Here is a 23,421-nt window from a genome sequence, read left to right on the forward strand (position 1 = left end):
AATTAATTAAACAAAAATTTCCCCCCAAAAGTGCTTCCACATAGAAAATTTTAAAACAATTTTCAAATACTATCAAATGAAAGAACTATTAATAAATGAAAACAATCATTCTCAAATTCTATATAAAAAGTACTATATTCAATAAGTTTGTGGATTATCTTTTTTTTTTCTTTTCTCAACTCTTTCTGAAAAGTGCTTTCTAGAGCAGTAAGGTGACTCAGTAGATAGAGAGCCAGGCCTAGAGACTGGAGGTCCTGGGTTTATATCTGACCTCAGATACTTCCTCTAGCTGTGAGACCCTGGGCAAATCACTTAACCCCCCATTGTGCCTAGCTCTTATTGCTCTTCTGCCACCTTTGAACCAATATTTAGTATTGAGTAAGTTATCAGAAGTTATGAATTTAATTTTTTTAAAGAAAATAGTGCATTTTATATATGCTTAAAACTATGAAGTATACTGTCAATTAGCAAACTTTATTTACTAAGAGCCATTTATAATTATGTATTAGATATTATTAAGAGCTATTAATGTGCCAGTCACTGTTCTAAATGCTCAGGATACAAATAAGGGCAAAAACAAAGTTACTTCCCTTAAGAAGATGACATGTTCTAATAGAAGAGAACATTCAAATGACCAAGAACATTCTGTCTATCCTCTCCCTCCCTCTCACTCTCCCTGTCTCTGTCCTTTGGCATCGCGGTCCCACAGCCTTGCCCTTCCTGCCTTCTAAATTCCTCTTCCCCTCTATGGATTTAATATTCAGCCACACAGGCTGGCCAGCCTGCTGCTCCTCAACCATGATGCCACATCTCCCCCTCCCATCCCTTTCCATTGCTTCTCTTCTGCACCCAGGATGCTTTTCTCTAATCACGGCCCCTTCCAGTTTCTGTTTCTCTCCATTAATATTAGATCCATATGCATACATGCTATATGTATGTATATATATGTACATATATATCTCATATATTCATATATATGGAGAGAAATAGAAAGCGTGAGAGAGAGAAAATTACTCAAGTGCTAAATTCTATTTTTAGAAACAAATGGAATGGGAGTGATTCCCTATTTCTGTAACTGGTACACAACTAATCACAAATTTTTTTTCCTACCAATCCTCCAAAAGCAAAGGCCAGCTCCAGAAGTCCACTCGCCAATCGCTTACTACTGATTTCTAGTGAGGGAAGAGCAGTCCTCTCATCTCCAGGTGCAATGCCTTTATAAACAACAGACAGGAGCTTAGAACCAATTGGATGGGGTAGATCTGTAACCTAAAATAAACAGATATTCAATAATAAAGTATTAAAACTTATTATAGAAATAAACTTTTTTCTATAAAAGTTCTTTGTTTTGAAAGTTCCAATATATAATTTGTCAAGAGATGAGACAGTTCTCAAGAGAAGAAATCTAAGCTATCAAAAATACTAAGAGCAAGGAAAATTAAACATATTGAGGTTCTACCTTATACAAATTAGACGGGCAAAGATGAAAAAAAGGAAAATGGTAACTGCTGGGAGAGCTTTGGGAGAAGGGAGGCACACATTAGTTGGTGGAGTTGTGAATTGATCAAACTGTTCTAGAAATCAATTTGAAAAAAAGTCAATAAACTATTCAAATATCATTTGACCATAGATACAATCACTAGATGTATACCTCAGAGATTAAAAAAAAATTGAGAATGGTCTCATGTGTACAAAAATATAGTCAATACATTTTTGTTTTGGTAAAAAATTGGAAATCCAGAGGGAGGGGTTGCTATGTGGCTCAGTGGATTGAGAGCCAGGCCTAAAGACAGGAGGTCCTAGGCACTTCCTGGTTGTAGGATCCTCAGCAAGTCACTGTATGCCTGTGTCCCTAACAAGATAAATTGATAATACCTTAAATATTTTTGTGATTTGAAGTAAAAAGTTCTTTATACATTAAAGATTACTGACAAATGGTATAAATAAATGAAAGAATGCAATATAATAAAATGAAAAGATACATAAAATCATGAAATACATAAAACCATGACAATGTTTACCTGAGAGTGTACTGTGGAATGCAAAAGTCCTGCTTTATGAAGCTGTTTACATGCTGACAGGATAGAAGCCAGATTAGCTCTATCAAATCTAGCATCTGGATTGTACAAATCAACATCACAAATGACTTCAATGCTGGCCAAGTAAGAAAAAGAAAACAAAACAAAATTAGTTTTTGACTTCAATAAATTCTATCCCTAAATTTGTGCTCTCTGGATTCATTTGTAAGCGGAATTGCTGGTTACCTGGCACACCTTTCTGCCAGTCCTGCGATCTGATCCATGGTTGGTACAGCATGATCCCAAAGCTTCTGAGAGAAGAGCTTGGGAAAGTGCAGCTACTTCCAGGCATGTGGCTATATAGCTGCTGCTTGTGTTTTGATATGTATCTTATATACACTTCTTATCTATGATTAGATCTGGGCCAGGGTTGGCAAACCTTTTCCCAGTTTGAGTGCCCAGAGGGCAAAAGCTGTCTGTGATCCCAGCAGGACAGGAGAGAGCTGAGGGAGAAAGTGCTCCCTCTGGGCAGCTAGACAGAAGGGTGGGGCATGCAAAAAAATGTCCTCAGGCTCCGGGAAGAGGGGGAACAGAGGAGGTCCCCAAGGTTAGCTGTGCACGCATACCATGGCTTCTCCAACAGAGGGTCTAGGCTTTCAATTTGGGCTCTTAACTCATTAACAAACTTCATTAGATAACTTCATTAATTCAACAGATTGGATATCTATTATGTCTATGTCTCAAGACTTACTTCAAAAGTTTAATAATCTAACAGGAGTCATTAGACATACAAAAATATTATAAAAGATACAAAGAATTTAGGCAGAGGACTAGATATTTTCTCCAGTCCTCATGACAGTTCAAACTTCTCCAAAATAGGAATCATACAGCTTAGGACAGTCAAAGCCCTGATGAACTAACAGCAGCATATATGCTCAACTGGGAATAAGAACAAGTAGAGAGAGAGAGACTCTACACTGCAATAGTTTAAACCAGTGTCTTCCAAAGAAGAGGGAGAGACCACACCTCAAGGGCTACATGACCAGCCAGTTGGAGGCTGCAGAAATGGAGGAAATCTAGCTTCTTCACAATAGCTATTGCAGGGCTTGTCTCCAACAAAATCAAACCTTAGTGTCCAGGCTCTCTCTAATCTATCCCATTCCTATCCTGTGTAATCTCCCAACTGCTACCTTTCTAAACTAGACAAAATTCTTTAAAGATACTTATAATCCAACCATTGCCCCTATTGCCCGTAGCACTAGCAGCAGAGGGGATGCTGGGAAGACTCTGCAGCACATCTATTCCCTCTGCCCATCAATCAGCTGCTGGCTGTTGTATGTACCCTGCAGAGGTCAGGACTGCTGAGTGTGAATCTTAAAAATTCTCAGACCCTACTTCAAAAGATTTGGTTAAGACCATTCCCCATTTTAAAAAATGAAGGTACTTGATCAGGAATGTGAGAACTCTACTCCACTCATACTCAAGCATACTTTAGGGGAAGATAAAGTTGTAAACTCTTTACTGAACAATGAAAAAGTACTTAACTCATACTTATAGTGAAGCAAAAGCCTTAAGCTAAGTCTATTTTTAGGAAGGTGCTAAGTACCTATGAAGGTTGGGCAACTTGCAAACTTGTAAGGGGCAAAGAGGTGTGAACTTACTCAAAAGTTTAGTCCACTCAGGTGTGAATTACTCAAAAGTTTAGTCTACTCAGGTGTGAATTAAGAATGGTCTGTCCTTTGGAAAACATCTACCATGATTGGTAGATGTGAGAACTTAGGGGAGGTGACATAGGAGAAAATTCTCTTTAAAAGGAGGTCAGAAAAGGCCTCTGAAAATAAAGTTTGCCAAAGCTGAATTGGAGCTCGGACTAGTTGGAATAGCTGAGTTTCTATGAACACTAGAGTTTTGCTTAGAAGGATCTTGTGGTGAGTTGATAAATCAAGACTGACTGATGTCTCTCTTAAAGCTTGGGCCTAGGCTGGCCTAGCCCTTTTCTCATTGTTTCCTCTTTCTCTCTCTCTCTCTCTCATTAATTCCTTATTTGTATTAATTAAAATCTCCTTAAAATCCAGCTGACTTGGGTATATTTCATATTTGGGAATTTTCCCCTGGCGACCACTTTATATTTGATTTAACTCAAGACACTGTCTTGAAACCATATTTCCGCGGTCACAGTTTATGGCAACCACTCTTTTATCTGTAACAGTTTATGCCAACCACTCTTATAACTGATACATGAGTAAGAGTCCCATCTTCCCAGTTTTTGTTCTGGGAGGGATGGAATGCGTTAAAAAGGCTACATTGTAATCTACATGACAGAACTCATTCTATTATCCTCACTCATTCCTACTCCTCCTCCAAACTTCCATACTACTATGGAGGGCACCAATCTCTTCCCAATAACCCAAGTTCTCAACTGCAATGCTGTCTTCAATATCTCAGTCTCCACATCACACATCCAATCAGTTGCCAAATCTCATCATACATTTCTTCCTTTCTTTTTTTTTTAAAACCCTTACCTTCTGTCTTGGAACCAATATTGGTTCCAAGCAGAAGAGTGGTAAGGCTGGAATGGGGGTTAAGTGACAGGGTCATACATCTGGGAAGTGTCTGAGGTCAGACTTGAACCTAGGACCTCCCATCTCTAGGCCTAGCTCTCAATCCACTGAGCTACTGTAATAAAATGGATAATCTGTGTGACTATTTCCAGTTGTAATAACTGGAATGTACTCTGGCAGACTAGAGAGCTGCTAGGAGAAACCTGAGGGATGCCTATTTGTTATGATGGATACAGAAGTTCTTTGAAAGATGGAGAGAGAGATAGAGAGATGCTGCTAGAGGGGTTGCTCTGGAGCTGCCTATTGATCACTAATGGCTAGTAAATCAAGATATTTCCTAACCTCTTCCTCCCTCAATGCCACCCTTCACCTCCCAGCCTTCCATCTGAAGCCCTCCTGCCACCCTTTCCCCTCCCCTGGTCTTAGTCAGTCACCTTTCTATGTAACTCAAAGGTGAACTGTGAGGTTTAGAGATGATACTCTTGTTCTTTTTCTCAGGAAAGGAGGTTTATTGGGAAAGATAGGATAGGATAGGATAGAAATTGAAGGTGAGTGGGATAGGGGTGTCCCTAATCTGCAAGGAGAATTAGGATTGTGTGGGAAATGTCAGTCCAGCCACAGCTGTGACTCAGGGTCAATCAGAGAGTTTGGAGGACAAGTATTTTTCTTCTTTCTTTAGTCAAATAATCTCTGCTTGAGTAATTCAAGTTCAGACTCTGTCAAAAGCCACAAAGGTCTCTCTCTCTGCCTAGGTCAGGAAAAGCCAGTCTCTTTTTGTCAGGAACCCAGAGAAGAGGTTTCTCCCTTGGTCAGTAAACCCAGAGCCAAAGTCTCAGTTTCTCTCCTCTGGCCAGGCTCCCAACTGCCTCTCCTGGGAAAATTCCATTTGGAATCTTCCCCTTGGTTTGCAGATCAGGTCCCCAGCTTTGTTTCTTGCATGCTTGTCTTATCTTGTAAGTCCTCTCTCTCTTCATGCCTCTTCCACACTACCCAGCTGCCCCCTCCTCATACATTTCTATCTTTACAACATTATTTTTATGTCTCCTTCACTTTTTACTCTACAACCATGACCCTACATACGGCCCTCATCATCCCCTAGCTTGTAATTATAACAGGCTACTAATGGATACTCTTGCCTCAAAGTCTCTCCCCTCTCTACACAACTACCAACATAATTTAATAGCGTAGAGGCCTAAACATGTCTCTCCTTTATGCAATAAATGCCAATGGCTCTCTGTTGGCTCTAAGGAGTAAATATTTCATTTTTATTCTATCTTCTTAAGCTCCTATTTTTTGTGTAAGCTCCACAATATACATAATTATTCTAGATAAGTAAATATACACATTGAGGATGTGTCTCAAAACTTCTTACTGATGGTAAAAAAAAGTTTAAAGACTAGTAAGGTAAAGGGAAGGGTAATAGAAGACCAAATTAACAGGGAAATGGAAAGAATGGGGTCAATATCAAAATAGTTTAATCAGAGGTAGAATTAATAAGATTTACCTTTTCATTAGCTATGAAACAAAAGACAGATAGAAGAGTCTAAGATACAGAAGTCTTGAGCCAAAATGTATCATGAATAGAAAAGTCAGAAAGTAGAGCATGTTTAAGTAGAACAATGAATTTGGTTTTGAACCTGTTTAGCTGAACGTCCTAGTGAAGCATCCAGCCTAAAGAAGGTTCAAGTAACTCATCTGAGACATAAGAAACATAGAAAATGCCACTCCTAACTCTGGACAGCATTAAAAAGTAAATAGCTTTTACTTCAAGTTAGTATTAATAAGTTGTAATTTTTATTTTAAATGCCTACCTTTGTGGTGTTATTCTTTTCTTTATGTTGATTTCTAAAGATTCCTTATATGGAGATTTCTTTAAGGCTTTCATGAGCTTCACACAGACACTGGGAAGATTATTCATTACCTGCACATCAGCTATGTTAAAACCAATACTTGATGGGTCACACAATGTTTTGACCAGGAGGTCCATAAAGTAAGTGTTAAGTAAATCCTTCTCAAGGAGCTGTAAAAATGATTCAAATTAAATAAGTTGTTTTAGATAACAATTATAATCCTTCTATAACACCATAACCTAATTAATTTCCTATTTGAAAAACTGGGCTAAAGGGCCTTTCTTTCTAAGATCACAGGATCATAAAATATAACAAAGGATGGAATGATGAGAATCAAATGAGTCATTATGTTTCTTCTTACTCAAGGAAATTTATATAATATGCATATTTCATTTTATTTTTCCTTTCAAACATAATTAGTTGCTAAAGGATAACACAAAACATACTAAATAAAAACCTATATTTAATAGGTAATCTGGAAATATAACTTTAAGGCTACTTAGTGAATAAAAACAAAGCCAAAGTATTAAAATTGTTACAATTATGTTTACCTATTACATCCATATCAATCATTAAGTAATGCAATTAAGTTTGATCTATTAGAACAGCTGGGCCTCTTTCAACTATCTTGGCTTTTTTCTCAGAGCCCAGAAGGCAATTCTAAAAGATTAGATCTAAAAACGGTCTAGGCAATAGCAGCACTACTATAATAGATATATGGCCTCCCAAGTTGAGTGATTTGGATGATAATCCTTTTGAATGTATAAATACTAGTATTTCTTTTAAATGTCTCACTAATTTATAGTTTGTGTGCTTCTAATCTTTACTAAATTAACAATAATCAAAATCATAGGATGAGAAGATATCTGAGCAACTCCTCGCAGCTTGATTCTAGCCTCCTATAATACCCTATAACTTTTATTATTATTTGGCTAATTACTTAAACTTTTGTCTAAGCAATGTTTTTAAAGAATTCTAATATTGGAAAATGCTATACCACAAGTATATTAAATAAAATTAAATTTAAAAAAATTAGTATAATAAAAGTCATCTATTTAAAAAGATTGCTATGTGATGTTCCTACCTTCCAGACATCTTGACAAGTATTTAGAAGCATTGATGAAAATTCCATAATTCTGACCACAATTGTACACTTGCTGTAATTATATTCTTCTCTTTCTTGTGGGCTGAACATGTTACCTTTCACACCTGTGCCAAAGCATTTTTCTGCTGCTCTAATATCATGAAGAGCAATGTTTTCTAAGAAAAAGCCCACGGCTTTTAAAAATGAAGATTTTGCTTTTGTACCTAGAATAATTGCATAAGTTTTACAATTATTTCAAAATTCTCTAGCTCAAAACAAGTACCAATTTTTTTTCTAAACCGAAGAACCTTCATAGAAAGATTCAATAAAACATGTACTACATTTTAAAAACTGTCACAATTTAAGAAAGATGTTTATGAGTTGGTGAACATCCAAAGGATAATCAAGATGATAAAAGAGTTTTGAATTCATGTCACATAAATATCAGCTGAAGGAACTAGGGATGTTTAGCTTAGTGCAGAGAATAAGAAGTGGGGTAAAAGAGAGTGGGACATGTCAGCAATCTTCAATGACATGAAAGGCTGTCATATGGAAATGTGACCAGTCTTGTTTTAATTGGCCTCGGAGAAGGTAGACAAGAGCAAAGTAAAAAAGTTCCAAAGAGAACAATTCAGGCTGAATATCAGAAAAAATTTCTTAACAACTAGGGCAATCATTGAAATGGGCTGCATCAGGTTTCCCCTCATTCTGCAAGCAAAAGACAGGTGATCACACATTGAATATGTTATAGTGAAGATTTCTTTAGGGAGCATAGTAGAACCAGATGACTGAGATTGATTTTGATCAAAATTTCTGCTTCTATAATGGCACAATAAAAGCTGGAACATATAATCTTATCTTTTCCTCCAAACATTATTCAATTTCTGATTCTAAAATAAAAATGTAAATTATGATAATAAGCTAAGAGACTAAAATATATAATTAAAAATAACATAAAAATGAAATCTTATAAAGCATTTTCTAGCTTTAGACTTCAGACTATTAAATTTCTTTTAAAAAGTGAAAATGGGGGGGGGGGGTCAGTGGATTGAGAATCAGGCCTAGAGAGAGGAAGTCCTGGGTTCAAATCTGGCCTCAGACACTTCTTAGCTGTGTGACCCTAGGCAAGTCACTTGACCCCCATTTGCCTAGCCCTTACCACTTTTCTGCCTTGGAGCCAATACACAGTATTGACTCCAAGACAGAAGGTAAGGGTTTTAAAAAATAAAATAAAATAAAAATAAAAAGTGAAAATGCAAAATATCTCTGGCCAGTTCAGAGACAACACAATATGCTGTTAAGAGAAAGGTATATTAAGAAGTAATTGAGGACTTTTAAATGCAAAATGCCTCAAGAGCCTAATAATACTTAATTTTATAATCATAAAACCATCTGGCTATATGAAATTAAAATCTTTCAACTGAGGTATCATTTAAATCTCACTGAGACAACAATTCTTTTACATTTTGATCTCTGGATTATTAGGAATAAAAGACCCTGAAGAGCACAAGTCAGATTTTTTTAAAAGTTCCCTTTAGTCTACTTCTTTCTCAGCCACATATCCCTATTATATGAACAGAAAAAGAAGATTAGAAAAGGGGGTCAAAATAGGTTGTGTGGGAGGAAATGGAAGGGGAAAAAAAAAGACTTTTGGGCTATAAACTCATTCAGTTACTATTGTCTTCTATTGCACCATGCCTATGAGAAAACCACCTCATTCCAGAGATAAAGGAGATAGTGGATTCTAGTTTCAGTACTTTTAAAACCTAAGTGCCATAATACTTTAAAATAATGCTTTGTGGATTTCTTTCCAGTCACTCAAAATAAACTATCACTTTTCCCTTTTCTTCCAGCTGGAATGACTCACCTAGACATCAATTTATCAAGTTTTTTGATTCACCAAAAAAATCAAGATATTCCACATTTTGACTACTTATACATAGATTTTTTCAGACCATGGACTATGAATGAACAGTGGCTCATGTAGTAAACCACAGTTCTATAGAAATTAATCCTATCATTTCTAAAAGACATTAAGGCATTTGAAGGCATAAACTAATTAAACACAGTGCCATAGAAAATGGAAGAAAAACCCAAGGGTCTTTATATATATTTTAATGTTATATAAATTAAAACTCTAGAAATATATCAGGAAGGTAAAAAAGAAAACATTATTCCTTATTTCTAGTAATCTAATAATTCAACTCTTTTTTTAACCCTTACCTTCTGTCTTAGAATCAATACTGGGTATTGGTTCTAAGGCAGAAGAGGGGTAAGGGCTAGGCAATGGGAGTTAAGTGACTTGCCCAGGGTCACACAGCTAGAAAGTATCAGAGATCAAATTTGAACCCAGAATCTCCCATGTCTAGGCCTGGCTCTTATTTCACTGAGACACCCAGCTGTCCACTAATATAATTATATATATAATATAATAATCAATTCTTTAAGGATCTGTGATTTCATTGGTATGTGTACTCCCTCCACCAATTTAGATTCAAAATCTTTTATGTCTTAGAAGTTGGCTTTTATGAATTAATATGATCAAAAAATTAGCTACCACATATCCAAACCTCTGATGAGGAGCATCCTAAAATTAGCTAGGCTCCTGTGATAGGCATACAATCCAATGGCCAAATTACCTGATGCTGGCAGACTAGCAGGACTGGCCTTTAAAAGAAGTGCTCTGCTGGAATGTTTTGGGCCCCAAAGTTCACACTTTCCCCATTTTCTAAGAGTCTACAGTGGGACTAAAATGGAATAAAAAATTTCCCAGACTAAAAATGAAAAATCAGGGCACAAATTTTACCTACCTAGTATCTCTTGTGCTTTGACAGCTCTCTCTTCAATAAATGTATTATAACACTCCAAAGCTGCTAAAAGCATATCCATCCACTGCACAACAGCTCTTAAAGTAAAAGGTCCTTGCAAATCAAAGAGTGTAGGTTGAGCCATGATTCCTGACAAATGGTCATTAACATTCCCTGCTCCTTCAAATCTATTTATAAGGAAAGAAATGTCTTCTTTTTTGAGAATGTCAGTCAACCAACAAGATGGAGATTTGTTGCCTTGATAAAAAAGGAAAAAAAGACTTAATATTACCCAAATCAGAACATTTTATATAGAACCAAGTTTATAGTGTTTTATAATCAAATTATTATGATGAATGAAAAGCAGCAAAGAACAGAAATAAAAATTTCAATATTTTAGGAATATAAAACTAATCAAAATAAGACTATTTTAGGTTTTATAATATTTCAAATATCTTTCAGGTATTTTCCATGCCCAATGTCACAAATACATTACATAATCAAGCTAACTTTCTATATATACACTTCTCTTTATATATAAATATATTTTTCTAATTATTGTTCCAGACTCCTTATTTCATGGTGCAAGAAACTTGAAGAAACTGCTAGTAATTCAGAGGGTTAACTCTTCCATTACTTAAAGTGTTGTTTAGGGAACTGAAAGATTAAAATGTGGTCAAGATCACACAACCAGTAATAATATTAGAGATAATATTTCAACCAAAGTCTTCCTAACTACAAGGGATATATTTATCTATATCCATACAGTTAAAATCTTACTATTTTTGCTATTATTAGTCATGTCCAACTCTTTGTGACTCCATTTGGAGTTTTCTTGGTAAAGATACACACACTGCAAATCATTTCCTTCTCCAGTTCATTTTAAGACAAGGAAACTGTGGCAAATGGAGTTAGGTGACTTGGCCAGGGTCACACAGCTAGTAAAAGTCTGAGGCCAGATTTAAAAACAGGTTTTCCTGACTCTAGGCCCAGCATTCTATCCATTGTGCCACCTCACTTGCCCCAATGAATAAAGTCAGCATGTCAGAACAGAATGAAAATGAATCCTCCCTATAGCATCTGATACTGATGACCATCCTCTTTTCTCTCAGCTTTTCATGATATTCTTCTTTCTTGGTTCTACTTCTCCCTTTCTGATTGCTCCTCCAACTCCTTACTCCATTATCTCTATATTATTCTAAAAGTACCCAAGTCCTAAGACCGTCTCCTGAGCCATTTCCCCTTCTCTCACAAGGTCACGTCATCAACTCCACTGTGTTAAATTAACATTTCTCTGCAGATAACCCCCCAAACTGTATCTATTTCACCTCAGTCTCTCAGAGGTCCAGCTTCAAATCCCCACGGATTAAATATTTCCACATGGTGGTCTTTCAGGTGCCTCAAAATAAAAATGCCCAGAACAGAACTCAGTATGGGACTCCCTTTCCCTGCAACCCTTTCTGAATTTCCCAATTTCTATTGAAAGCACACTCTTCCTCCCTTCCTCGCAACCTCCTTTCTGGCTACCCACTCTCCCTCGCTACAGTTTCCTACTTCCACACGTTCCTCATTTCCATCCCTTCTGTCCCATCGCACAGCCGAGAGTATTACAACAGCCTTCTAATTGTTCTCTCACCTTTCTCATCCATTCTCCATACAGATAGCAAAAGTATACTCTGACCACACAAGTCCACCATTGTCATTCCCTTAATCAACTCCAACAGCTAGCTCTCAGATCAAAGAGAAACTGTACTGTTTGGCACCGAAAGCCCCTTCGAAGCCTGCCCTGGTTTATCTTTGCAGTATTGTTACAAATTACTTCTATTCATGAACTCTGTCTTCCTGTCACTTTGGATACATAGACTTTTTTGGCTGCCAAATAACAACCACATACCATCTTTGTGCTTTTGTAAGGGCTGTCTGGAAAACACTCTCTTCTTAAACATTTTCTCCTCACCTCTGCCTCTAGAAATATGCAATTTCAAAGCTGACCTCAAATTGTTCTCTTACATGAGCCCTTTCCTGATTCACCCAGTTGTGAGCACCTTCCTTCTTCAACCTCCCAATTGGATTTTATATATCTATAAAACTTATATGATTATATTTATTTATAGTTTCTCTAATAAAATAAATTCCATAGATACAAGGGCTGTTTCATTTCTGCCTTTCTATCCCCAGTGTCTGGCACATAGAAGATGCTTAATAACTACCCTGTGGTCATTTAATAGTACAATCTGGGTTCCTAGTCTACCTCCAATGTATAGTAACTATGAGACCCTGAATAATTCACTTTATTCAATGGAGGAAATTTCCATAGTTGAAGTACCCCATACAGACGAAATCCTAGAACCATACCAAGACAAAACACACATTATAATAGTCACAACCAAGTTAAGGAGATATTCTACAAAAAAGTCATTACTTTCAAGCACTTAAAGGCTTTCTAAAAAAAAGATTTTTTTGTAATAATTATCAGAGATATTATTTATGTTATCTCCAAAGGGAGTCAGTATTTCTTTGTAATAAATTGCAATTTTTAAGCTATTTTAATACTGTGGCATCCCAAAGACACAACCAAAAAAAAAAATCAGTAAGACCTCTACTTTGTATAATAAAATCAAATCATTCTGATTCTAGTGAATAATATCTAATATACTTCTGCACATATACAAACATATATATGTATGACTTTCTTGATTGGGAAGAGGGACATTGGAAGAGTTACTGACTCGTAGGATAAAAAAATAAAATAAAAAAATTCTTAGTTTAGTATTTTGAGTTTTTAAAATAAATTTTATATGTCCTATTCATTCAAGTTTTAAAATTCACAAGAAATTAACAATGTATTCAATAAAAATTTTTTTTTAAATCTTAAATATTTCAGTTCTCTATTCTGGCCAATCAATATAGTCAGAGGAGGAAGAAAAAGAGGAAAAGGTCTGAAGACAATTTCATGACAAGAGGCAGTCTATCCTGACCCCATGTACCTACTATAGCTGAATGCTGAACTTTTCACCAGACTAAGTAATGATCAAGAAATCCAAGGAGAAACTACACTTTGGAACTACACAAGTGGTCAGTCAGAAGCCCAAGGGCAACAGGAAAGTTCTCCCGGTACCTTTGGTGCAAGGCTAGCATTCCAGATGACCAAAGACTACCAGGGACATGAGTAACCTACAAAGTTCCGTGTCTGAAGCCCAGGTGAGAAAGTCATGGAATAGGGATCCTGGAAGATCCTGGAGAGGTACAGATCAGTGACCACTCAAGTGCCAAAAGGCAAAAGGCCATAATGTTCAAATAAGGACAGGTTTAAGAGTCCAAACATTCTGTCCTGAAACATCAGGGAGAGTCTCAAAGATCAGGGCAGGTCCAACATATAGAGGTGGAAGTCTATATGAGAATCGAAGGAACTCAGGACAAGATCACTAATATGGAAAGGCAGAGCAGGGAGAAAAGCCTAGACCTTAGTATAAAATCCCAAATCAGGGAATAAAACTGGAGAAATAAGTAAATTTTCTTTTAAAAATATTAGTATAAAAATTATTGGAAATTAATTCCATAACTACTATATGCAGAGACTCAAAGGAAAAAAGTTGATTTTTCTATAAAGAATAGTTTATGAATACACAAAAAGAAATAAAAGCTTCTTTTAAAGAAAAAAAAGAACAGGCAAATAGGACAAGAAAGAATTAGAAAAACAAGAAGCCTCAAAAAGAAAGCAGCAAATCTTACTCAACAGACTCTCTGAAATCACAAATAGTTTCCAAAAGAAATAAATTACTCCATGAGACAGAAAAAAAAAATTAGAGCAAAAATGTTGGAATGGAATATAGATTACAATAGTCACAACAAAATTAAGGAGATATTCTACCAAAAGTCATTATTTTTGAGCACTTAAAGCTTTCTAAAAAAAAGATTCTTTTGCAATAATTATCAGTCATTATATGTTATCTTAAAAAGGAGTCAGAATTTCTTTTTAGTAAAGTAGAATTTTTTAGCTACTGGAAAATGTTAGAAATTTTAAGATATTTGATATAAAAAAACAACTAACCTAGAAACCAATCAAGGAAAGATAAATCATTTGAGAATCATTAGATTTCTAAAAAACCCTTTTTTAAAAAGGCCAAAGTACTATATTTCTAGAGATCTTGAATGTAACATCACCGATTTATTAGAGCCAATGGGTAAAAATGTACAAAGGTTCAAAAATATCTACCACTCATCTCCTGAAAAGAACCATTCCACCAAAATATCCCAGGAAAGTGATAGTCAAAATCTAGGGCTACTACTTCAAAGAAAAAAGATAGCAAGCATCCAGAAAAAAGTTGTTCAAATACTGAAGAACTACATTAAGGAACATAAGGATCTTATATCTTCTACTAAAAGCCAAAAAAGATCTTGGAATACAATATTCCAAAGGTACTGAAAAAGTTGCAGTATATGATGGTGATGGAATACTATTGTGCTATAAGGAATGATGAATTGCTGGATTTCTAGAAGAACTGGGAAGTCCTCCATGAATTGATACTGAGCGAAATGAGCAGTACCAGGAGACTATTGTACTCAGAAACTGAAACACTGTGGGAAGATCAAATGTAACTAACTTTGCTACTAATAACAATACAATAATTCGGGCAATTTTGAGGAACTTATGAGAAAGGATGCTATCCACATCCAGAGAAAGAACTGCAGGAGCAGAAATGCAGAACTAAACATATGATTTATCACTTGTTTATAAGGATATGTGATCTGGAGTTTTGGTTTTAAATACTCTTTACAAAAATGGAAATGGTAATTCCACATAACCCAGTGGAATTGCTTATCAGTTCCAGGAACAGGGAGGAAGAAATCATGAATCGTGGAACAAATTAAAAAAAAAAAACTTAATAGAAAAAAATATTCCAAAGGTAAAAGGTAGAAGCTTGCTACCAAGAATAAATAACTGTGCAAAAGGGGACTTCTAATGGAAAAGGAATTTCAAGGATTTCTAGTGAAAAGACCAAAAGCCATGTAGGGACTTAGAAATTAAAAAAAAAAAGATTTCAGAAAAACCTAAAAGGTAAAGTTATTTGAGTAGCTGGAAAGAGATATATGATGAGGAGGAGCTAAATAGTCTAATAGAGGGAGAAAAAAATAAAAGTCCCTTCAGAATTTTAATGTCTTCAAAGGGTATTCAAAAAGTTTAATAAGAAAAATAAAGGATCTAGGAATGGACTGGTTCTGTTGTAAAGGGCTTTAAAGATGGGAGGAGACTAAAGAGAAGGAAAATATTTAAATTTAGAAAGTAGGAAAACAGGGATGGAACTTGCTATTAATCATAAGTGGAGTATGTAAGAAGAATACAAGAATATGAAGCAAGGAGTGGGAGAAGCTGGCATCAGATGAATCTTTATCTGAAAGGGCTGTTGAAAGGAGTGTTGAACATGAATACACACATACACAGTTTGGTGTTGAAGCTTACAATTAAAAAAAAATGTTTTTTAAGCCTTTACCTTCCATCTTAGAATCAATACTGTGTATTAAAGAAGAGTGGTAAGAGTTAGCCAATGGGGACTCAGTAATTTGACCAGGGTCACACAGCCAGGAAGTATCTGAGGCTTCCATCTCCAGGCAGGCCTGGCTGTCTATCTACTCAGTCACCTAGCTGCCTCTAAAAATATTTTAAAAATGAAAACATTCTTGGGGAAAAAAAAGAGAGGAAGAGTGGCAGAAAGGGAGAGGCATTGAACATGTGCAGGAAATGATGGAATATACACAATAGATATACACGAACAAAGATGAACACAGAGAAAATATGGGAATGGACAGGTCAGGAAGGAAATGCTATTAGCTAGATACAAATTTGTTATGTAATTGATGTCAAGTACAACTCAGTGTTGTACAATTGATACAGGTTAAAAAGCAATTTTACTATTTATTCCCTCTGTGAGGCAAAAATTCTTTTTTTTTTAAGAAACAATTTGAATAGAGCATCTAGATGGTTCAGTGGATAGTCAGGCCTGGAGACAGCAGGTTCTAGGTTCATATCAAGCCACAGACACTCCCTACCAGTGTGACATTGGGCAAGAAATTTAACCCCAATTGCCTAGTCAATACAGCTATTTTGTTTTGAAACCAATAGTCAGTATCGATTCTAAGACAGAAGAGAAGGGTTAGAAGAAAAAAGAAACAATGTGCCCAAAAGATTGTGTTTAAAAAAAAAACCTGCCATACAAACGTATTTAATTTCCTGTGTAAAATTAAAAGTATCATTGTCAAAAAAACTATTTTTCCTTCCATTTCAACAAAGAAAAAATGTTAATTTCCTTCTATAGAAACTGAGTACTATCACCCATATAGAGAAAAAAGGGTCATCTACTTTATGCAGCAATATCTATTACCTTGTGACCTCTTTTGGTTGCTGCTGATAAAGATTTCTACGGACTTCCACTGCAAGAAGTGAAGCAGAGTGTAGAAGATCCTCTATTTTAAGTCTGAGAAGTTTGGGTGATAATAATGCCCCTATAACTTACAAATTGTATCCTTGGAAGATCAATGAAGGTCCCTGTGATTCAAGTTTCCTCTCATCTATGAAATTAAGTCAGACTTAAAAGGGCCCCTTGAGTCCCTTCTGGCACTAAATCTATTCTCTAGGAACTGCAGGCATAAATGAAACTAACTCTTGGTATCTGTTTTACATCTCATATAAAATGGGAGACTGATTTGATTCAAGAGTTGTAGCTTTCAGGGGGCAGCTGGGTGGCTCAGTGGATTAAGAGCCAGGCCTAGAGACGGGAGGTCCTAGGTTCAAATCTGGCCTCAGACACTTCCCAGCTGTGTGACCCTGGGCAAGTCACTTGACCCCCATTGCCTAGCCCTTACCACTCTTCTGCCTTGGAGCCAATGCACAGTATTGATTACAAGACGGAAGGTAAGGGTTTAAAAAAAAAAAGTAGATTTCCGGTTATCCAATGTTAACAATGAATGAAGAATGAATGCATTGGTTTCTTAGAAAGACATTTTAAATATCATCATTTAGTGGCCTAAGTATTTTCCCTGGAGGACCAGATTAACTTCTTTCTACTTTTAAGATTCTTTAGTGGTACTATCTAGACATTTAAGAATATCAAATGTTGAAACAGCACAGCAGTCATATTTATTTCAACAACTGTCCACTACAATGTCATATTAACTGAAAATAATGTTGAATACTGTCTGAACAAATAGTTTTGTTTTTTAAAGTACAACTAAGTGAACTACAAAAAGTGAAAATTATAGTGGAATGAAATAATTGAAATATTTAATAAAAAAGTTTAAAAATTCAAAATTATATCTTCTATACCATCATACAATAGCTCCCATTTGTCCCTTTCTTTTTTCTTTTTAGTCAATAGGTTAACTTTTTTGAAAACTCTTAGCCTCAGCCTTAGAATCAATACTGTTAAATTCAAGGCAAAAGAGTGTTGAGTGACTTGCCCAAGGTCACAAAGCTAGAATAGATTTACTTTAAACCATACACACTAAATACTAATATGCTAAATATCATTCCACTGATAGAAAAGCAAACATTTTTTAATGAACCTCAATATCCACATAAATTAATGTCATAACAAAATATTGGCCATTGTACCTGGTAGCAAAGGAACAAATTTATAAAAAAGTTCTATGGATTTGTGTCTGCATTCTGTTTGAGGGCGTCCACATTGTGCCAAAAGCCACTTGACAAGATCCAGTAAACACAGTGTTTGAACAGGTAGAAATCCACTAAAATAACAAGACAATAGTCACAAATTAGTGGCCATTACTGGCATTAATCTCACTCTAAGAACCCACAATAATGTGCTTCAAGACCCCAAAATGAGATCATATTATCATCATCAGTCACATTGATGCAGCACTTATTTTGTGCCAGGCATTGTGCTAAGAGCCTGAGGATTATTACCTCATTTGATCCCCACAACCTTGCAGGATGGGGGCTTTTATTATCCCCATGTGGCAAATGGGGAAAGTGAGGCCAACAAGCACCCTGTCCAAGGTCACACAGCCAGTGAGTGTTGGAGGCTGCCCTTCTCCAATGACACACGCTGCCCCTTCTGACTTTCGGCCTTCTCTCTGGCTGCCTCCCAAGCCTAGAATGCTCTCCCCTCCACCTCCTCCAGATTTCCTTCTGGATCTGGCTCCAATTCAGCATTCTGTAGCTTGTTTTTCCTAGTCTTGCCCACGTCTAGTGCCTTCCCCTGGAGATTACCTTTCACTGCAGCTGCATGAATTTTGTAGGTACACTTTTGGGTATGTTTTCTACCCCATTAGAGGATGACCTTCCTGAGGGGAAGGACTATGTTTCTGCCATTTTTTTGTAATCCAATGATTAGGAACGGGCCAGGGATACAATAAGCAGGTAATAAACACTTCTTTGCTGGTTGACTTCTTGTCCTCTTCTCTCCAGATATTATTCTAAGCTGAGATTCTCATGAACTTTCATCCGAACAACTACAATAACTATTAATTGGTTTCTCATTAGGCCATCTCTCTCCTCCCAATTCATCTTTCACCCACCTGCCAAAGCAATCTTCCTCAGGCAGATCTTTAGTCAAAAATCTTCACTGCAGGGGTAGCCAAGTGGCTCAAAGTATAGAACAGCAGGTCTGGAGACAGGAGAACCTGGGTTCAAATCTGCCTTAAGACACTTCCTAGCTATGTAACCCTGGGCAAGTCACTTTATCCCAACGGCCAAACACCTTTACCACTCTTCTACCTCAGATCCAGTACCAAGTACTGATTCTAAGACAAAAGATAAGAGGGTTTTGTTTTAAATCTCCACTGACTCCCTGTTGTCTCAAAGATTAAGTAAAAAGTCACTCGTCTGGTTTCTTTTTACAATTATTCTCTTTTATTCCACTTTACACATTCTGGGTTCTAGTCAAATTGGCCACCAAACTTTCCTTCAAGCTTGGCTTCATTCTATTTCTGTCTCCAACACCTACGGACAAGTGGTGCCCCATTCTCACTTCTAGCACTTAAAATTCTCATATACTTCTGACCCAGAGCCTTTCCTGACTTCCCCCAGTTATTGGACAAATCAGTCAATTTGGTTTGAATTTATTTATGTACAAGCTGTCCCCTTTCATTAAAATGTAAGCTACCTGAAGGCAGGAACTGTTATTTTTATCTTTATATCCTCAGTAGGACTTAAATTAAATGTTCACCGAATTAAACTAAATTGAATCATTGGTCTATTTCATTCAATAAAATTCTATAATTGTTCCTCAGCACAATAAGGGATAGGCATAAGAGAGAAAGAATTTAATGAAAAAAATTGCTTTCTCTACTTCAATAAGGCCAAATATACTTAGAGCCAAGTATTACACACTAAAAACTATACAATTCTTTCTAATACTTATTGGCTTAAAAAGGATGATTTTACTTTTTTTTTAAAAAAGCCACAAATAGGGGGCAGCTAGGTGGCTCAGACAATTGAAAACCAGGCCTAAGATGGGAAGTCCTAGGTTCAAATCTGACCTCAGACACTTCCTAACTGTGTGATCCTGGGCAAGTCACTTAATCCCCATTACCTAGCCCTTACCACTCTTCTGCCTTGGAACCTATATACAATATTGAGCCTGACAGAAGATAAAGATTTTTTTTTTAAATGCACAAATGAAGAATAATACCAACCGTGGTAAACGCCGTTTTTTGGGCTTATTTAAAGCGATGTGCTTCTTTTCAATTATGCGTGTCAGGTGATCAATAGCATCACTACATTGCTGAATTGTACCTATTCTCAAAGAGAAAAAAAAATTAGACTATATGCACAAAAACAATTTCAATACGAATTCTATTATGGGAACCAAAAATCTGGTCTTCAAGGAACCTGAGAACTCAACTACCTGATTTTAGATGAAGAAACTGAGTTCCAGACAAGTTAAGTGAATTAGCCCCAACTCAGAGGTTGTAGATGACAGAGGCAGGATTTGAAGCTCACATTACAAATCCAACTCCTTCTGCTATATCAGTGCATCCCTGTTAATCATTCTATGTATCACTATATTTTAATGTTTCTCAGACTTTAATTAAAATGTTTGCAATAAAAATATAATCTATATGTCATCAATCAAAAAACAACACTGTCAAAAAGGAGTCTATCATACTGTTGGTGAATATTAAGGCCAATTACAAAGGTACACACTACTTATCTAGCAAGTAGAATACAGGTAATATCACCTAACCAGAGCTAAGATGTAAAAATAATAATAATTAGTTAGCATTTAAACAACTCTTTAAAGTCTGCAAAGCCCTTTACAGATTCATATCATTTGAGCCACCCAATAATTCTTTGGTGCTAATATTAGCCCATTTTTATGGATGAGGAAATGGAGGCAGAAAGAGCTCAAGTAACTTGCTCTGAAGTCAAATCTGAACTCAGTATATGGGATAGGGGAGAGTCATTGGCTTTTAAGCTATCACAAAACCTACACAATATTATTCTAATACCATTAGGCCAGACATAACTAAGTTAAAATTATATGTATACTTTAATATTATCGTTATTAACAATTTTAGCTATTTTCCTCTTCAATTCTTTCCAAGTTAAACTATAGAAGATAAGCAAGGATGGAGAAAAACTAAGGGAAATGGTCTAGAAATGGGAGGTCCTGGGTTCAAATCTGGATGCAGACATTCCCTAGCTGATTGATCTTGGGCAAAATACTTAACCCCAACTTCCTAGTCCTTACTGCTCTTCTGCTTTGAAACCAATACATATTATTGATTTTTAAATGGAAGATAAGGGTTTTTAAAAATTGCACATAAATAAAGCTCTAGCAAGTTAAAACACTGAATTTTTTTTACATTTATCCATTAAAACAAAATAAAACCAAAAAATTTTTCTCAACATCTCCAGAAGCTTAACTACCAGGTGAAGATTTATTTTGTCCAAACCAACTTCTTAACAATGTCTCATAAAGCATAAAGGGCCTATACTTGCCATTGTTAAAGGGGAACAAAACTAAGTTTATAATCAAAATTTTAAGACAATGTTTCATTTTTCATGGGCTACATGTTCTCCTAAAAGATGTTTGTTATATTGAAAATACTCAGTAGGTTTTTACAGTAGAAAAAGTTTACCTAAAGATTTCTCATCTGCATGAGTTAAAGCCAAACTTTCCATATAAACAACCAAAGCTTCAAAGACAAACTGTTCTACTAGGGCCTCCTCTTCTCTGTAAAATAAAAGAAACTGAATATAGTAAATAAGAAATGTTAAGAGAACCCAAAGTAAAATCATTTTAAAATGTATATTAAAAATTAGTAACATAAAAAGTCATAGGTCTGTAGCTGAAGTATTTCTCCAAAAGGAAAAATTTCAGTACCATGACAGGATGCATCAAATTGTGGCAAAATAATTGTTGTATGGCACTTGAAATATATATGCATTTGATATCATCCTCCCAACACCCCTGTGAGGAAGGTAGCTCAGATTTTAGTAAAAGATGCTATTTTGTTTATTTAACAAGTGTCTACATTTCTCAACCATATAATATAATGCACATCTGACTTAAAATAAAGGAAGGACCTTTGTTTCAGAGAAGAATTTTGGAGCTATCAAAGGCACTATTAAGTTTTCCAAGGCAATTTGGCGCACACTCCTTTTTGACTCCTGGCCCAGATCACTGTCCTTCTGCAGTATTTGTCCAAGATGAAAGTGCTGATGGCTCAGTTTCACCCTATCATATGAGCTTAGAAAATTGGCATTGGTGGATTTTCCTGTCACAAAACTCTGAATTCTTCTGAATTATAATGGTCCTCTTTAGGATGTTTATGTGACCCACAAACAGAAGTATCTAAAAGATAAAGTAAATTCAATTTGCTTTTGGAATCTCAGCTGGATATTCTCCATGACAAGAACACTTTAGGTGAGCAGCATATTGCCTTCATTTATATCTTCCTCAAAATATTTATGATTAAATAATCAATAGAGAAAATTATTATAATCAGTTTTCCTTTATGTAAATGTACAATTTTAACATGAATGAGAGATGTGTAGAAGAGCCTAAAAAATTTGTCTTATAGAATAAAATTTATTTATAGTCAAGACATAAAAGGCTATTATATAATAGGATCTTGTGGGGCCAGCTGGGTAGTTCAGTGGATTGAGAGCCAGACCTAGAGATGGGAGGTCCTAGGTTCAAATCTGGCCTCAGACACTTCCCAGCTGTGTGACCCTGGGCAAGTCACTTGACCCCCATTGCCTAGCCCTTACCACTCTTCTGCCTTGGAGCCAATATAAAGTATTGACTCCAAGACAGAAGGATAAGGGTTTATAAAAAAAATAGTATCTTGTATTCTCTGTACCTTTCAATCAACAATATATATTTGGCCTGTTAAGGAAGATCATTTGTAAAAGTATACCTGTTTCCTTTTCACACTTTCTTTAAGAACTCCTTCAATATTCTTACAGTGGTACTACACAAATCTGAGAAGAATGTCATTTGTATGCCAACCTTTGAGGAATCAAAGTTGAAATTGACCCAAAATTTGAAGACAATTCCAAAACACTCTCCACACAATTAAAACTAGATCTAAATAATTTGAAAAGCATCGATTGCTCATGGGTAAGACAAGCTAACATAATAAAAATGATAATCCTGCCCAAATTAATTTACTTATTTAGTGCCAAACTCATTAAACTACCAAGAAACTTTTTTACTGAATTAGGAAAAAACTATAACAAAGTTCATTTGGAAGAACAAAAGAGCAAGAATATCTCAAGGGAAATATTTTTTAAAAAATGTGAAGGAAGGTGGCCTAGCAGTACCAGACCTCAAATTATACTATAAGGCAGTGGTCGTCAAAACAACATGGTACTGGCTAAGAGACAGAAGGGAGGATCAGTGGAAAAGACTTGGGGTAAATGACTTCAGCAAGACAGTCTAAGATAAGCCCAAAGATCCCAGCTTTGGGGAAAAAAATCCACTATTTGACAAAAACTGCTGGGAAAATTAGAAAAAAGTATGGGAGAGATTAGGTTTGGATCAACATCTCACACCCTACACCAAGATTAACTCAGAATGGGTGAATGACTAGAATATAAAGAATGAAACTATAAGTAAATTAGGTGAACAC

General features: G+C 35.9%; 1 protein-coding gene across 4 annotated transcripts in view; it reads right to left on the reverse strand.

Annotated features, from left to right (window-relative positions):
* The window catches only part of PRKDC (protein kinase, DNA-activated, catalytic subunit), a 166,211-nt gene that overhangs the window by 92,103 nt on the left and 50,687 nt on the right, over positions 1 to 23,421 (reverse strand). For all 4 annotated transcript variants that reach the window (XM_056823884.1, XM_056823883.1, XM_056823882.1 and 1 more), the window contains 8 exons: positions 21,424 to 21,518; positions 19,975 to 20,074; positions 17,930 to 18,063; positions 10,324 to 10,578; positions 7,514 to 7,737; positions 6,391 to 6,599; positions 2,022 to 2,154; positions 1,111 to 1,269 (listed from right to left, as the gene is read on the reverse strand). In XM_056823884.1, the coding sequence (XP_056679862.1) occupies positions 1,111 to 1,269; positions 2,022 to 2,154; positions 6,391 to 6,599; positions 7,514 to 7,737; positions 10,324 to 10,578; positions 17,930 to 18,063; positions 19,975 to 20,074; positions 21,424 to 21,518 (1,309 nt within the window). The remainder of the gene's footprint in view (positions 1 to 1,110; positions 1,270 to 2,021; positions 2,155 to 6,390; positions 6,600 to 7,513; positions 7,738 to 10,323; positions 10,579 to 17,929; positions 18,064 to 19,974; positions 20,075 to 21,423; positions 21,519 to 23,421) is intronic.

The sequence above is a fragment of the Monodelphis domestica genome, chromosome 3, assembly GCF_027887165.1.
Source record: "Monodelphis domestica isolate mMonDom1 chromosome 3, mMonDom1.pri, whole genome shotgun sequence".
NCBI classification, from domain to species: Eukaryota; Metazoa; Chordata; class Mammalia; order Didelphimorphia; family Didelphidae; genus Monodelphis; species Monodelphis domestica.